Raw genomic sequence first — 18,039 nt, forward strand, 5'->3', positions numbered from 1 at the left:
AACTTAAAACAGAGAAATAAGAAGACAAGAAATGCAATAAAAATAATTTATATAATTTGACTTATGTTATCGTAAACTCGGTAGCATAATTAACAAAATTCATATAAACACTGAAAATATTCAGCAAATATATTTTATAAACTGGCAATAAAGCATATCTGCATTCTCTCTGGAGAAGAAAACCGCACACTCTGTGGACAAAAAGTATTTTTCGTAAGAAACATTTCGTAAACAAAGGAAAAATAAAATAAGACTAATAATAGCGATCACACGCCATTTTAATTGCCCTGAGTGGACGCTCGAGTTGGACGTGCAGTGGGGCGGGTCGTGCGGCGTGCATGTTAAACAAATGCAAACGTATAAGAGCGGCCTTAGTGCACGCTGCTCAAATCACTTGGGACGCTGCACGCCCCGCCGAACGCTCCGCTTCGAGCGTCTACTCAGGCCTTACACCACACCAAGTAGTGAAAATCGAAATCGCTGTGATGCTCGAAAAGTAACGTTAAAGTGACATCCGTGTGCATGCGTAGATATCATGAACGCACATGCCATGAAAATATAATTGATGCCACAAAATTGTGGTAAATTTCCATAGAGGCAAAATTGGTGTCATATATGCCATATAAAAATAACTTATGAGTCATAATAAGTTACCTATGACGACTCAATGGTCAAATTCTGGTAAGCGCGACTGTGATCGATATAATCTGGCAAACCAACAATTTGTCAGTAGAAAAAGGCGCGAAATTCACAAGTTATGTTTCAAATTTGCCGCCTTTTTCTACTGACAAAATTGGTCTGCCAGACTATAGACCCGTAGGTCAAACTACCTGTCTGATCACTCGTCGAAGCGCAGCCCGCTAATGGAGAGGAAGGTGAAGGCGTTGTGCAGCGCCAGCACGGGCACGGCGGTGGCGGCCGCCAGCGCGGCGCCGCGCGCCTTCACGCCGGACACCGCTTCCAGGATGCGGGACGGCGGCGGCGCGCTCCACACCTGGAACAATACGAGTAAACAAAATAAAAAAACAGACTAGGTAATATTGAAACAAGGTCATACACAAAAAATGCATACAGGGCTATGTCGACAACTCCTCGTCTCTAAAGCCAGGGGCGCGCACGAGTGTGGAAGGGGCTTAATTCGATCTTGCGGATAAACGCCACGCATAGCTCGCTCCATTGCCCTTTGAGTGACGGAGCTTTTTTATGAGACCCATTGTGAGCAACCACGTTTCTGAGCCATAAGTCGTCACTGGCAGCACCCACTCGTTGAAAACCTAGACACTGCGGCATTTTAGACGAGAGCATATTACGTAGCTTTCCGAACGCTGCCCACCTGAGCGACATCTATTACCTAGTAGAATATCCTCACCTTAACGGCGGTGGGCTCGGGCCCACCGTGGAGTAGCTTGCCCAGTGCGTATTCCAGAACAGATTATATCCCGGCCATCGTCATCTGCAACACGCTCGCTTTCTCTGAACGATAGCTGGCATGTGGATGATGAACCCTCAAGGAAACAACTGTTACCTGGTAGAATATCCTCATCTTGACGGCGGTGGGCTCGGGCCGACCGTGGAGTAGCTTGCCCAGTGCGTACTCCAGAACAGCTTCTATCTCGGCCGTCGTCATCTGGGACACGCTCGCATTCTCTGAACGATAGGTGGTATATGGATGATGTTGATGAACTTACGAGGAAACGACCGTTACCTGGTAGAATATCCTCATCTTGACGGCGGTGGGTTCGGGCCGACCGTGGAGTAGCTTGCCCAGTGCGTACTCCAGAACAGCTTCTATCTCGGCCGTCGTCATCTGCGCCGCGCGCGCTCGGTGCGATACGCACGCTTCCTCGCTAGGGAACGATAGCTGGCATGTGGAGGGGGATGAACCTGTAACAATATTAGGAGTTAAAACTATTGCTTATTTTGTTGCTCAATTTGTTTATTCTGGAGTCTAGTAGTTTTTTTGTCATCGAGGGACCTTTTAAAACTGCAAATGCCAATACGTCTTTTCGTTAGCACTGTTGGTGATATACGGCCCTTTTGTCATGGACAATTTTTCGTCCTATCGGTTTTTAAGTTTAGATTCCAGAATCAATCAGGCAGTCACAGTTTTGATGTCTGATCAGGGGCCTATTTCTCGTAACTATTAGTTTATGAGTTTATTAGTTATTAGTTACTAGTGTAAAAATTACAAGTATTCATATTTTATGTTTCTCAAATAATTTTACTAGACTAGTCACTAATAGTAGCGGACTAATAATATTATTGGTGTAGTTTGGCTTAATGCACCACCACCCTTGCCATTTGGCCAATTAAAAAAAAACTTCCCGCGTATTGTTGCTGTTGTTTGACGTGCACTTTTGCGCTAATAGCGGGGTAACTCAGAGAAACATAACATTATAATAAAAATGGACCTAAAATTGACGGTATTAAGAAATGATCCATATTTTCTGGCCATTTAACCAAATCTGGAAACATTTCCTGCACAATAGAATTCACCACTGAATTTACAGCACGACATACACTACTTTTCGAAATACCGTGCATATCGGCCACTGCGTGGTATTGGGCTTCAGTGCCCATCCAATGTAAAGTAACAAGAATCATTAACTTCGACGACAAAGCTTGATTTCTTTCATTGAGCCGGAATTTCTGAGCCGGAACTCATTAAATGCAAAGGCCCCTTGAAGTATTTCGTAGTTATTCCTCGGAAGGAAAACTCTTCGGCGACGAATAACTATTATTTCGTCGTCTGAACTGTCTGAATCTGACCACATTTTCACAAATTGGTTACTAATAAATATAGCTAATAGTTTTTACAAGCCTTTTGAGCTTAATAGCTTTACGCATGTAATTTACAAGTGTAATTATTAGCGTACTCTTTTGTGAAACCAAACAGTATTTACTCTTGTTATTATTAGCTAATATTTATTAGTTGGTGACTAGTATCTAATAATTTACAAGTGTAGCTTCGAGAAACGCAAACTTGTAAACTTGTAAAAAGTATTAGCTCATGGACCAATATTATCAGTCTAATAACGTACGAGAAATAGGCCCCAGTAGTAGCACTGTTGGACTCCCCAATGAAAGCCAGGTGTCATTACAAAAAAGACTTTGTAATTTTGAATCTAAAATGTAATTCACAAACATTTCCTAAATTGAAGTAGTCAAGCAGAAATTTAAAACACATTGTCTAAAATACATTTACCTGTTGCGACGTAGCACACGAAAGCCGCGACGGTGTTCTCATAGTTCCACCGCCTCGTTATCGCCACTTTGTAGTCGCCTACGTTGCAACCCGTTTCTTCATCTGAAAACAATACAAATATAAGGGTTCGATCAAATAGTATAATCGTAATGGATCCCTGAATGGGGGCTCATTAAACATTCGAATCGATATGTGATGTGAGATTACATAGTTCCATACATATGAAAGGCGTTGGCTGCGCACCGCATGATCTAGCCTTTGCTTCTTTGTAATCGTCGCTTGGTTTCACTCGCGACTAGAGCTGAGCGTTTTTTTTTTTCGTAAGTGTTTTTAAAAACACTTTCTTGTGCTGTAACGAAATAACAGTTTGTGGTAGGAACGACAAACTGTTTTTATAAAAACGATGACAAAGAGGCGGCGACATACGATAACATAGTCGCGCATAACGGACGCAACTATCGCAAAGCAAAACGCAGCTCCAAAACTGTTTTATTCGTTTTCCGATGAGCAAGGACAGATATAGGTTATCGGCTAACGAAAGAGCGAGATAGAGATAAAAACGAAACGGATTGAGCTTTGTTCAGGTAGACGCTAGGCGCGCTTTTTACCAGGGCATTATATTCAAAAACTTCAATGTTCGTTAAACAAATAAGTGCTCTATTTTCTAAGCATTAGGGTTTAAATTAAAGAATCTTTTAATGCGTAAAATTAAAGCAAGTAGCGAAAGTAGCGTCAATTGAATAACGTTACAAATGATTCACGACGCTTAACGAACACTCGCTTGCATCACAAATTGAGGGGCCATTTTATGTGTGACCTATCGATTTATCTTTATAAAGTACTGAAGTTAGGGGTCAAGTTATATTAGACATTTGTGAGACGATGCAAATTAGATTTTTTTGAAATGTGAATCGCGTATTGAACGTTTTATTACTTCAATGCGATTTCGTTTCGTTTCGTTCGACACACACAGGGAATCCAGTTATTTTAGAAACTGTTTTTGAAAACAGTTACGTGATTTAAAAAAACGGTTACGTTTCGTTTCACGGAAAACTCGAAACGACCCAGCTCTACTCGCGACGCTACCGTGCATCATTAATAAAATAACTCACAGTTGTCATCTGCAGCTAGTCTCCAACTGTCGTGATGCCGCCGCATTTAGAGCTGATTTAGATGATGCGAGAACTCGCATGCGAGTTACATAACATTGCGGTTTTTGATCGGTCGGTTGAAATGACGTAACCAACAGTCCGCAATGTAACTGAAATCGCATCAATCGCATGCGCTTTTAGTTACATTGCGGACCATTGCGGTTACATCAATTCAGCCTACCGATCAAATAACGCAATGTAATGAAACTCGCATGCGAGTTCTCGCACCGTCTAAATGGGGCTCTATTCTGCAGGAATGAGCATATTATAGAGTGTTATAGACTCACACTCGAAGCGGTTGTTGTCGGTGTGCGCCCAGGCGTGCCACTCGACGGCGGCGCCCCTGGGCAGCGCGCCCACGACGGCGTACTGCACGATGGCGCCGGCCGTGCGCCGCTCCAGCTGTCGCCGCGCCTCGCTCGCGATGCCGCCGTGCGTCATGTAGCAAACACTCTACAGTCAAAACAAACTTCATAAAATGTACTAGGGTAAATAGTCAATTACTAGCCACCGGCATATAACTGAAAAAAATGAATTCTATTCACCTATAAACAAAATTCATTTCAGTATAAGGTGGCTAGTTATTGAAAGGCGGTCAGTTATTGAAACCTTAGACTTAAATGAATTCTGAGTATAGGTGAATAGAATACATTTTTAGTTTAGGGTGGCCAGTTACTAAAGAGTGGCCATGGCCAGTGATAGATGAGATGAATTACCGTATTATAAGTATGATTTTGGATGTATTCTTTAACGTGCTATGGCACTTGTACTATACACATCTTTGAATGTGCAAACGCGAAGTGCGCGAGTGAGATGCCAGGTCAATATTAAATCAAAATCGAATTATAACAATTCGAATGACTATAATAATCAAATAGACTTGAGAATTGGATTTATGAATATTATAGTCAATTTAAATTGCATTCATTTTGAGAAAAGCGTGAGAAACTTCAAAATCGGGAACAGAGAAGTTTAATTTTCAAAGCAGCCTCATTAGACGGATCCTGAGTCGAATAAGGGTCGGTTGCACCAAACTGTCTGTCACCATTAAAGCGTTTGCTAATTTTTTTTTGTATGGGAAATTTCATACTTCACTGCTGTTTGATGTTAATCAGTCTGTTAAATGTGGTTGGTGCAACTGGGCCTAAGTAGAGTCTCTAGGCCCTCCGGGAGCGGCCCCTGGCCCTCCGGGAGCGGCCCCTGGCCCTCGCGTACCTGCGCCACGCTGCGGATGTGCGCGCGCGGGCACACGGCGCGCACGACGCGCGTGAGGTGGCGCAGCGCCAGCGCGCACTGGCGCCGCGCGCCGCCCTCCAGCAGCTGCATGGAGCCCGGCACGAGGGCTATTTGACCGCACGTGCCGATTACTTCGCCCACCTGAATTCAAATTTCAGTATTAAAACTGACAATCGGAAGCGAATCCACCCGGAAAAATTGCGTGTGTGGTGATCCAATACGAGATCAGTTTTCACGACACATGAACTTCTTTGAAAGTACACAGATAAAATAAAGCAATGACTTACTTATCCACCATTGTTGTTTGGGAGTAGGAATTAATGTGTTCTGGCTGACTCATAGACGGTGCTGTGACAAATCGTAGATGGGCGATTTTTTAGACCCTGCCCAAATTAATTTTATTTAATTTAGTATGGGGTAGCGCATCGTTACTGGTGAATTTCCAATATGACTTGTAACTCCGGTAGCCGTTTAAAAAGTGTAACACTCTTTCGTTAAATGTCGCTAGGGCCTCCCTAAGACTCATATATGGTGGAAATATTAGCAATATTAGATAGAGTTAGACAAGAAAAGTCTGCAGTGATTTTGATAGCCCACGCAGTGCAAATGTTATTTTAAACGTCAAACTTCTATGATATTATGAGTGCGTGGGCTATCAAAATCAATGCAAGCTTTTCTTGGTCGAACTCTAAGGTCTTAGTAGCTTAGATGGCTGAACACTGGTCTAGCGATCCAGTGGTCGTGGACACACAATTCCTACACAAATTAACCAGAACGCACTGATCCCTACTATTTTTAATCAAAAGTGATTGGAGATGTTCCCTTATTTATTAATCGTTTTAGAATTTAGACTAGGGAGATAGCCTTAGGATTGTCTCTTTGTCAATATATACTGAAAACTGATTAAAAAAACCGGGCAAGTGCGAGTCGCACTCGCGCACGAAGGGTTCCGTACCATAATGCAAAAAAAAAACGAAAAAAAAAGCAAAAAAAAAACGGTCACCCATCCAAGTACTGACCACTCCCGACGTTGCTTAACTTTGGTCAAAAATCACGTTTGTTGTATGGGAGCCCCATTTAAATCTTTATTTTATTCTGTTTTTAGTGTTTGTTGTTATAGCGGCAACAGAAATACATCATCTGTGAAAATTTCAACTGTCTAGCTATCACGGTTCGTGAGATACAGCCTGGTGACAGACGGACGGACAGCGAAGTCTTAGTAATAGGGTCCCGTTTTACCCTTTGGGTACGGAACCCTAAAAATGGTAGGGATCAGTGCGTTCTGGTTAATTTGTGTAGGAATTGTGTGTCCACGACCACTGGATCGCTAGACCAGTGCTCAGCCATCTAAGGGTTCTCTTATTTATCGCCGAAAATGGTATGGCCGATTATCACTTCCCAACTCACGTTTGGCGGATTTTTATTTCGCCGAATTTTCATTTCCCAACTTTTCAAATCTTTTTTTTTCATTTGCCAACCGCACACTTACCAACTAAACGTTTGGTCTGTGTTTTATAATGCCAATTTTCAAAATGCCAACTTTCATGTCGTAGAATGTTTTAGTTGGTATAATATACACTTAGTTGTTTATTGTTTACCAATTGTTTCATTTGGTCAGACTGTGCTGTACCAGTTTCGTTTCTGGACCTTAAATTTTTTTTTTTGAGAAAATGAGAAAAACATCCCCTATGTTATTTTAAAAACACTTAGCGCCACTTGCACCATTCCATTAACCCGGGATTAACCGGTTAAACCTCGAGTTACCATAGTTACCAGTACAATATGACACTGGGTTAACGGTTTAACCGCTTAACCCGTGGTTAGAGAGATGGTGCAAGTGGCCCTTAGAATAATTTACATGATTTTGTTGAAATAATCACTTTTTTCTTAATAAACTTTCCTCTAAAATCAAAAATGGCCGAGATATTTGACCCGAAAGTTGCTGTGTAATTATATTTTTTGGGTTGTTGAAAAAAGCAAAGCAAAGCTCCCGCCTTAGTCTTCTAACCTAACCACATCCAAGTCGGCTCTGCCCAACAACTCGGCCATTTTTGATTGTTTGGTATGTATCTTTTTCTTATTTGTAACTTGCCTAATGTATGAAAAGCGAACTGTAGCTCCAACGAAACGTTTTTCGTCCAAGAGTTGTTCGACCAAGTGAAAGATTTGACAAATGATAAGTCTCCCAAAAGTTTAGAGGCGTTATAATAATCTGCTTTACAATAATTCTACCAATTGAAACGTTGCCATACAAAAATTTGCTAATCGTTAGTTGTCAAAGTGAAACGTCGGCGAAATGTTGGTTGGCAAATGAAATTCCGCCAACAATAGTTTTGCGAAAAGGCAGAACACCATAAATAAGATTTATCATTGAAAAACTTACTTTAACTGCTTGACTGTAGGGTCCGATATTGGCCGGCGCCCAGTGAGAGATTCCCTGCACGTGCATCGTGACTCGTTCCTTCGAGTTCCCGTCGGGGTCATAGTTCTGGCTGCTCGACTTATGCGCTACCTGCATTTACACGATTACGTTATAAATTACATAAATATAAGTTACAAAGCTTTGGATAAATAAAATGTGACAAGTACTTATACTTCGTTCAGGGCCGCATAGTCGCCCATGTCTCTCATATATGTGTTGAGGAAGCATATATCTTGTATTTTAGTACTTACAGCGTCCAATATGAGCCCCACGTCATCAGGGAGAGGGCACTGCACACACCCTGGTCGGCGGGTTGACGAAGTTGAACGCGTCCACATATACTTCGTTCAGGGCCGCATAGTCGCCCATATCTCTCATATATATGTTGAGGAAGCATATATCTTGTATTTTAGTACTTACAGCGTCCAATATGAGCCCCACGTCATCAGGGAGAGGGCACTGCACACACACCCTGGTCGGCGGGTTGACGAAGTTGAACGCGTCCACATATACTTCGTTCAGGGCCGCATAGTCGCCCATATCTCTCATATATATGTTGAGGAAGCATATATCTTGTATTTTAGTACTTACAGCGTCCAATATGAGCCCCACGTCATCAGGGAGAGGGCACTGCACACACACCCTGGTCGGCGGGTTGACGAAGTTGAACGCGTCCACATATACTTCGTTCAGGGCCGCATAGTCGCCCATATCTCTCATATATATGTTGAGGAAGCATATATCTTGTATTTTAGTACTTACAGCGTCCAATATGAGCCCCACGTCATCAGGGAGAGGGCACTGCACACACACCCTGGTCGGCGGGTTGACGAAGTTGAACGCGTCCACATATACTTCGTTCAGGGCCGCATAGTCGCCCATGTCTCTCATATATATGTTGACGGAGCATACGTCTTCAAGACGCAAGTCTTGCGAGTCTAGGAGGTCTGGAATTAATTTTGGAATTAGCTTTGGACATTAAGATGAATTTGGAAAAGAATTTAAGGGTAAATTTCGACGATGAAATTTGCATGGCTACAAACAAAATTATACACTGAAAATTTTAAATTCTACAAAACTTTGGCTCGACTATTCAATATTTAAATAGAAGTAATTATTAAAGATCGTGAAAAAACATTGAATTTTACATTTTCAAGGACAATATGACACGGTAAACACAGACAGACATGAACATTATAACAAGAATGCATGGCCTCAAAACAATTTCACTATACAGTGAGTGAGATTTACATTTCTAGAGGGGTTAGCGATATATTAGCGATAATTTATTAGTAAAAATGCTGTTTCACACCACGAATTCTTGTTAAGAAACTATATGACATATATTAAATACCAAAATAATACATCTCGTGAACAAGTTTACCTACTAATGAGTTTTTTCACAGCATCCTTCGTCGCCAGCGCCGTGTCCACTCCTTCTCCGACTATCCCCCCGATATAGTACCATCCGTGGCTATTACCATATATAGAACTATGGTCCAAGACTGGGTGGATATCTCTATGTCCGTGCATATCGTAGTTATAACCTATACTTTCTACGCTATCATTCTGGTCGGCATCTATGCTATCTTGAGTGTTGAGCAATGGGTTCAGTTCTTTGTGCTTTTTCTTCTCCTCCTTTTCTAACTTCTCAATAGATTCTAGCTCCGTCTCGCTCAGCTCGATGTCGCTTAGGTCGCTGAACACGGTGTCGCTAAGGTCGTTTACGTAGTCTAAGGCGTTTTTCACAGTGGGAGGTAGTTCGATGGGTGTTGGTTGGGCTTTTGGTTCGAGGTGCATTTTGAGGTTGAGGTAACCGGCCGGAGCGACGGAGTCGTCAGAACAGACTATTAGTTCTTTTTCGTCGCTGTATAAAGAAAAAAACACATAGGTAAGTGAGTCATACATAAATTAGGTTATAAAACTAAAAGAAGATAGCGTTCCTGATGGAGTTCTCTCTGGAGATCGCATGACAGAAGCTAGCGTCAGCTTGAATCCGAGAGTTCCAAAATACGAGTAAGAAAAACGGCCAAGTGCGAGTCGGACTCGCGCACGAAGGGTTCCGTACCATTACGCAAAAAAAACATCACGTTTGTTGTATGGGAGCCCCACTTAAATATTTAATTTATTCTATTTTTATTATTTGTTGTTATAGCGGCAACAGAAATACATCATCTGTGAAAATTCCAACTGCCTAGCTATCACGGCTCATGAGATACAGCCTGGTGACAAACAGACGGACAGCGGAGTCTTAGTACAATAGGGCCCCGTTTTTAAACCCTAAAAACGAAACTTAAATTGGGCAATGCCTGTATTCCCTGTAGGAGTTGGATATTGGGCGGTGCTGCAGCAAGGTTAATGTTCTTACAAAGTCATTGGTGCATCAGTTGAATTTGCTCACATCTCTTCATCAACTAGGAAAGAGCAGATTATCTTTAAATTACAATTTAATCAGAAATTGGTCATCTTTAAAAACTTATAACACGGGTGCGGTGCGGCTTCCTAACCCCAGTGTTATTCTAAACGTCAAACTTCTATGAAATTATGACTTGCAAATTCTGTGTTATCAAAATCGCTGCAGTTAGCGTGGCCTTTTTGCGTGGCGATTTTTTTTTAAATGTCCAAATGTTACTTAACAGCTCTTTCTACCATTCGGACACTAACAACACTATAATAAAGCTATGACTTACATGACGAGCCGCTTCTTAAAGAGCGGGCAGTCAAGCGTGAAGGTCTCATACTCGCCGCCCTCGCCGCACACGTTCAAGCCGTACTTCTCCTGCATCAGGAGCAAGTGCGGCTGGATGTCGTGGATCGACATGCCTAGGTGTACGTTCGGGGCCAGCCCTGTCCAAATGTTACCTAATAGCTCTTCCTACTCGGACACTAACAACACTATAATAAAGCTATGACTTACATGACGAGCCGCTTCTTAAAGAGCGGGCAGTCAAGCGTGAAGGTCTCATACTCCCCGCCCTCGCCGCACACGTTCAAGCCATACTTCTCCTGCATCAGGAGTAAGTGAGGCTGGATTTCGCGGATCGACATGCCTAGGTGAACGTTCGGGTCCAACCCTAGGCAGGCCACCTATGGATATAAGATGACATTGACTAAAAATCATTTTGGTAAGTTTTAACAGAATATTGGACCGCGTAAAACAGATTTTTCTGATCAAGTTCTTTCCGTGGGATAATGCTCTCTTACCGCGCGGCTAAAGACTAACCCCCTTATTCATAAAACTTTACGGGCCAGTAACGCGTTTATGAATAACGCCAATCACACTGCAGCGGGGCGGGCACCACTGCACCACATACCCAGCCCCGTACGAGCGAATAGTTAAGGAAAGCAACAGTTTTTTACGTTATTCAATGCCGTTTGGGCATAAAAATATTGTAGTGTATATATTGATTATGAGTAAACAAACCTTTATTATAATTGCTTCGACATTGCTAGTTATCATTTCCTGTAAAAGTTCCTTTTGGTTCCTTCGCCATAAATAGGCGAGAGAGACTAGACCTAACCTTCGGCACCTGAAAAACAACTAAAATTTAATTTTATATCTTAATTCCTAGACATGTAAGATTAATTCAAAATAATACAATCAATTAATAGTTAAAAAAACAAATGCATATACTTTACTACCTTGACAATAGATAGATGTTCAGATATTTGTGAGTACCTACCTTTGCTGCTACAATATATCTAATTGTGGCTGTACCAATTGCAAAAAAGAACGGCACGTATTTAACCGGTCAACTAATTAATCGAATTTGAGTAGTTTAAAAAAATAGAAATGGGTACTAAAATTAATAGATTGGCAACAATAACAGAGCCTTCAAATATATCAATATGAGATAACATTTTAATGCCGTTACAGCTTTTGTTTATTTTTAGGCAGGTACCAAATATTTATTTGGCAACTGAATTATTATATTGGAGACCATTTATGAAGCACATTTTAAAAAGGTAACGGCTAATTAATAAAAAAAATAAGTGCTTTTAAAATATTGAATTAAGCCCGGTTAATAATAAGCCAAAAATAACACATGGGGTAATTCGCCAGTACCTGGCCACTTTTAGTAACTGGCCGCCCTAAACTAAAAATTAATTCTATTCACCTATAATGTTTTGAAAAGATGTGTCCCGCCGAGTTTGTTGCCGGTCCCATATTGGGATACCCTCCTCCAATTGAGGGGGGATTTAAATCTTCTCGGGGCAGAGGTGTACGGTTGGAGCCGGTAAAGGTTTATTTGACGTTCATAAGCGCATTGTAATATGCCTACTTGAATAAACTATTTTTTATCTTTTATCTTTTTATAAACAGAATTCATTTTAGAATAAAGTTTCATTTTTAGTTTAGGGTGGCCAATTACTAACAGTGGCCAGTTACTGGCGAATTACCCTAGTCTATTTATCTACTATGTAAAGGCCCCTATGTACACAATGGGTCAGCGCCGGCCAGTCCAAGGAACGCAGCCATGCGGTAGAATGAGATAGCAATATCACTTGCTCCCTCTAACCTCTAACGCATAAATGCGTCCCCCAGACTGGCCCACGCTGGCCCATTATGTACAGGGGCCTTAAGAAGCATCGTGTTCAATGTATGTCACAATGGAATACATTAAACTGTAGATGAATGGCCTTGACTACATAAAAAAATTTAAACACTCAGGGAAAGGAATCATTTAGAGTCTGCTGGTCACTTCTGGGTTCTGGGTCTGGTAACTTTAAAACAACTACATATTTAACTAGTAAGACTACATAAACATAGGTAAGTAAGTGAGCGTTTCTTTTATTTTTCGCCATTTTATATATTGTGACCTTTTTTGCCACTTTTGTGTTAATTCTAGTCAGGATCGCGATGAATGATAAACCCTTATAGGAGAAAAAAAGTGTCCTAAAATTCCCGTACATTTTTCAAACTTTCCTTTTTGTTATCGCCATACAAAGTGTATGGGGAAATGGTAACACAATAGGAAAAAAACTCTGGGACATTTTTTTTTATCCCATTAGGATCGAAAGAGCTCGTGATTCTGAGTAGAAATAACACAAAAGTGGCATAAAAGGTCACAATAAATAAAAACTGCAAAAAATAAAAGAAACGCTCAAGTAATTTAATAATCACATAACATATAAATAGGAGTAACTTTTACACAGTATTTTATTTTAATACAAATAAACTTACACATTTTCTACTCTAATTCTTTGGTAATCAGACAAAATGGCCCCAACTGCAACTGCTTCTATAGCCATCTCACTCTGAAATTGATTACACGATTACAAATGACGTCATATAATAAACAGGGGCAAATAAGATAGTTATCATAAGCGCTGATTTATTATGTGAGATAAGTTACAGTTTTGTAAACAACATATTCAATATAGTTTCAAGTGGTTCTATGTGATACACTTGTGTACCGTCACTGACACAATTGAACCTTACTGGTACGAGATAAGGTCGGGTTCCGAGGTACATGATCAGTTGCGTTGCTGATAGTATTTGTCATATTGAAAATACATTTTGCTACTTATTGTGGCAGGGCCTACTAGCAAAAGCATTCTAAATTAACACCTTTACTGTAATGGTAAATATTTGTTTAATGTTTCAAAAATAAACACACATAAGGTATACATGATGTAATTGATATATACACGTTGTAGTTATAGATTAATCTAATTTTAGTTTTTTAAACTTTGTGGCTTGCCTAAAATGAGGAGTGTGCCAGTACTTGTTAATGTAATGATAATTATGATGTCTGTCTGTCCCAGAGATCAATAGGGAATATTACGCGAAACTCTGCGTAGGGGGCGCTACTACCACAATCCATCACAATCTGGGTGTCTACCGCGAAACAAGAAAATCAAAATTTCGTTATCTAACCTCTCTATCACTCTTACATATTCGAGCGATAAAGAGGCAGATAACTAAATTTGGATTTTCGCGTTTCTCGGTAGGCCCTTGTTAACAAACCGCCTTGATGCATCAATGTCATATTTTATTGTCTGTGAAAACTTGTCATAAAACAGTTTAAGGCACAGTATGTATAAGTTACTCTATGGTTTACTAGCTAGCTTAGTGCTGCACTCTGGCGGTAGAACATTGTAGTAATACCCCCTATTGACAAACATTAAAAATTGGTATGCAACAAGCAATTTGGGATGAATTAGAAGTAGAAATTTTAGGGTAGAAAAGGTTATTTTTTTCACTTTTGCTTTATTATTACTTTATAAACAATTTTAACATGTAATTATAGTTCACATAACAGTTTTCTCTTTCACCACATGGAGTACATACCAGCGTATGTACAGAGCAAATATTTAACTCTTGGCAAGATAACAAGACATACATTGATTAGTTGAGATAGCAAACAGTTTTCTGGTCATTGGCATGAAAAAAAGTAGAACAATAAATTACAATGATGCAAATGCGCCCGGCACCGAAATTGTTAACCCTATCCCTTTGAAATAAAGTTCAAAATCAGGTGGGAAATATATTCCGTCTGCCTTATAAAGGCAATCTTATTCTTACAAAGACAGTGCAGCAAATGCTCAAAATGGTCTGCACAGTACCTTTTTTAGGGTTTTCATTCATAAATTCAGATTGAGTTGTAGATTGGCCAATCTATCTTTTCAGTATCTAGGATATAATCCCTTAGTAAAGTTTTTTTAAAGGATTTGTCTATGGACCTACTTCAAAAAGAACTCTCACCTTGATCCTAGCAAGCAGCCTGTACATATCCTCCACCTCATCATCATCTGTGGGCTTGTAGATCTTGCCCTGGCTTACCGCAGTGCCGGATATCACCTCCCTGTACAGCGGCAGTCCCATGGCCTCCGCATAGAGGTCAATACCCTGATGGCCCACCGTTTGGTACATGTAACTATCCAGCTCGTCTGAAAATATGATAATATTAATAACTTGTATGTTTTAGAATGACTTGATAGAAATTATTAATGGTACCTTTATTTTATCAAATTAGTGTTCAAATCTAGTTCGTAGTATCAATTATCTACACTCGGCAAGTCAGCGGCAATGAAAATGGGTGAATCTGTTAGGTTTTATTTAATGTACCTATTACTTTTGTGTCAGATATTAGATTAGGATAAAACTAATTAAAATAGGTATTACAGATAATTTTACTGACAAAAAGTATTTATGACTTTGGAACAAGAATATAAGTGTCCTCACATTTTCATGCAAAATGCTTAGGTATTAATAAGTATCAGAAATTTGCAAAATAAATTGCATAATAACTCCAGGATCTGAGCAGAAATAATTCTTACCATTATTCTCTTATCTTAATTTATTTATGTTGTATAGAATATGGATATCTTGTCCGAAATAAAATATTTTTAATTTTTTTTTAATTTTTAATTTAATTATGCTCTTTACCTGTGCTTTCAATATATATATTTTTTGTGTACATTGTTTTTTATTATATTGGAATAACTTAGTTCATTCAGAATAAAAGGCTTTACAAGATAAAGAAAATCTGTTTTGGTTGTATTCAATTCAGATTTTTTTTAAACATTCCAATGAATAGTGAAATTATAATTTATTGCATTAATTTATTTTATTCTGATATGATGATAATTCAAAACTATATTTTTTGATTTCAATATTTATTCCAAGGCCCGGTACCGTTTTTTTCTTCATAGAAAAAATACCGGTATTATTAGATTATTACGTTCTTTTTCGTTCTTTGGTTTATTATTTCATTTTTGATGGTTCAATCTAATAATACGAAATCGTTACCTAAATACATGATTCAGTCCTACCGAAAGAACATAAAATTATTAAAAATAATGGGCTATTTTGGGATTTAAAAAAATATGGGTTACGAGCCCTGATTTATTCTATTCATTAACCCCTGGAACGCCGAACCGACAAACGTACTTGTACCCATCAGATGCCTAGTGCCGGATCCGTCCCATCCCCCTCAAATGCCGGATAGGCTCGCGTACGTGCACCCGTCAACTGCCGCGGTAAAAAAAAAGTGCTATTGTGCAAATGATATAAAACTCTATTTGTAAGTGTTTAGATCTCAAAATTGTAAAAATATAATACAATAAATTTGGTGACTGATAAGGCACAAGGCAGTTGAGACACTTTGTACAGATCTGGGACTAGGCAGTTGACGGGTACAAAAATTGAAGACCCTCCGGCAGTTGACAGGACTGGTACGGATATGGCACTAGGCGTCCCAAGGGTTAAGTAACAAATGTCTTGTGTATTTCAGAGTACATAACATCGTGACAATAATTAATTAGCAATTAACGCATCAATTTTCTTATCAGTAAAGAGTTAATATGACGTTGCCACAATCAACAAGCTCCTAGGCTAGGGAATGTGACATACAACACATGCGTCTATATAGAGTAGTGTGCGTGTTAACTTTTTTATTTATTATGGCTTTTGGAAGGTTCTCCAATGTCAAGTTGTGAAGGTATTAAAAAGTTAGGAAAACAAGGAATTAGAAAATACGGGACGAAAATTTGGAAAGGGAAGGATTGGATTTACAATAATATATATAATTATAAGGTGATATTATATTTTTATATCATTCTTTTCTAAAAATACAGATACGATTTTATAAATATTAATACGAGTTACTATATAACAAACAAATTATGGATGTAGGAAATGGGATGCGTAATAATTCAACGTGTTAACCTTTGTGTTGTGGCTGGAGGTTCGCCAGGGCCACGAGCTCATGCCCGGCGCCTACACACTGCATCATATTGTAACAGCTGTCCTTCCCACCGCTCACCAACGCCACCACCTTCATCTTACAGTATTAATTCACTCGCGATAAACTAACAACATTCGTTATATAACATACATAATATTTGCGCGCCCTTTACAGAAATAAACGAAACACACGACTCCAAAAACGGCGAGCCTTACCGTCAGGGAACGCGCATTTCTAACCAAAACTTATTATTATAATGCAATTGTTATCGCCAGCACGACTTCACGAGCTGCTAGCCGAATGATAATACAGCATCGTTATCTATTTTGATAACATTCTTTAAACGTGTTGGAAAGAATGGCAAAAAATATTCTCAAACACCTCATTATCTGTCAAATGGCCACGCGTTCTGAAACTGAAATTGCTTTCGCTTCGTATTTTGCAACGACGTAGCAAATCAGCAATTTCGTTCAGTAACAGTAGATTTTTTTACCTGAGATCTCTTTCTCGCTCTCACTTATGGGTGCGGCGGTAGTGTGTTACGGCTTTTAGAAGTTTGTAATCTTTAACCCATTCATTGCTAAGATGCCAAGCGACTGAACGATTTTTCTGCCAATAGCAAAATTTTTGTGGACCGGCGCGAAGAGTTGACTTCCCATAGAATAATCGACTTTCGTGCCTTTTTCTACTGACAAGTTGGGTGTGTTTCACTATAGTAATAAAAAAAATACATTTTGTAAAATAGGGAACAATTTAAATTCTTAACAAACAATAAAACAAAGGCTTATTTAAGAAACCTTAATAAATCTAGAATGAAACGTAGTAACAATATAAAACTACTGGAACAGGCCACTCCGCAGAACTCCTGACGCGTGCCAGACGCAAAGGCGCCCATCCCACTTACTGCGTTGCCGAGTTGAATTGCAATGGACAGCCTCTGTACCAGAAAATGACCCAGAACGTGGGTCAATACTCTTTTCCCACAGGTGCTCACAGGTGGCACCCCATCTCCTAAATAATAATTGACTTAACCCTTAAAAAAGGAAAAAAATAAATAAAAAAAAAAACTGTGTTAAAAGTTGGTCAAGCAGATCTTGTCAGTAGAAAAAGGCGACAAATTTGAAAAATGTACGCGCGAAGGGATATCGTCTCATAGAAAATTTGAATTTCGCGCCTTTTTCTACTGACAAGATTTGCTTGACCATCTATATGTCGTTTTTTTGGTGTTATTATGTGGTTGTTCATTGTAGAAAAATCAATGAAAAAAATATATTTATAATAGTTTCGAATAAAACATATGTCAAGTATGTTGGACGTTGCCCGGATCGGTGT

General features: G+C 39.6%; 1 protein-coding gene across 2 annotated transcripts; it reads right to left on the reverse strand.

Annotated features, from left to right (window-relative positions):
* Positions 1 to 32: 32 nt before the first annotated feature.
* On the reverse strand, positions 33 to 17,112 carry LOC134797159 (uncharacterized). 2 transcript variants are annotated; one of them, XM_063769413.1, is made up of 14 exons: positions 16,689 to 17,082; positions 14,724 to 14,908; positions 13,200 to 13,273; positions 11,439 to 11,544; positions 10,932 to 11,101; positions 9,403 to 9,881; positions 8,435 to 8,961; positions 7,976 to 8,104; positions 5,572 to 5,733; positions 4,644 to 4,809; positions 3,206 to 3,307; positions 1,706 to 1,884; positions 831 to 994; positions 33 to 191 (listed from the first exon to the last, which is right to left on the reverse strand). In XM_063769413.1, the coding sequence occupies exons 1-13, from the start codon at positions 16,801 to 16,803 to the stop codon at positions 839 to 841; spliced, it is 2,550 nt and encodes an 849-aa protein (XP_063625483.1). In that variant the 5' UTR covers positions 16,804 to 17,082; the 3' UTR covers positions 33 to 191; positions 831 to 838. The 2 variants fall into 2 exon arrangements, with proteins under 2 accessions (XP_063625483.1, XP_063625482.1); XM_063769412.1 differs by lacking the exons at positions 33 to 191; positions 831 to 994; positions 16,689 to 17,082 and adding an exon at positions 17,089 to 17,112 and having other exon boundaries at positions 1,670 to 1,884.
* Positions 17,113 to 18,039: the final 927 nt, after the last annotated feature.

Source organism: Cydia splendana, chromosome 14 (genome assembly GCF_910591565.1).
Source record: "Cydia splendana chromosome 14, ilCydSple1.2, whole genome shotgun sequence".
NCBI classification, from domain to species: domain Eukaryota; kingdom Metazoa; phylum Arthropoda; class Insecta; order Lepidoptera; family Tortricidae; genus Cydia; species Cydia splendana.

Coding starts and splice junctions, on each gene's coding strand:
- LOC134797159 (XM_063769413.1), bottom strand. CDS start 16,803: ATGAAGGTGGTGGCGTTGGTGAGCGGTGGGAAGGACAGCTGTTACAAT. Junction 9,882..10,931: donor TTTAAGAAGCGGCTCGTCAT/GTAAGTCATAGC, acceptor TTCTTTATACAG/CGACGAAAAAGAACTAATAG. Junction 5,734..7,975: donor CCTACAGTCAAGCAGTTAAA/GTAAGTTTTTCA, acceptor ATTTGAATTCAG/GTGGGCGAAGTAATCGGCAC.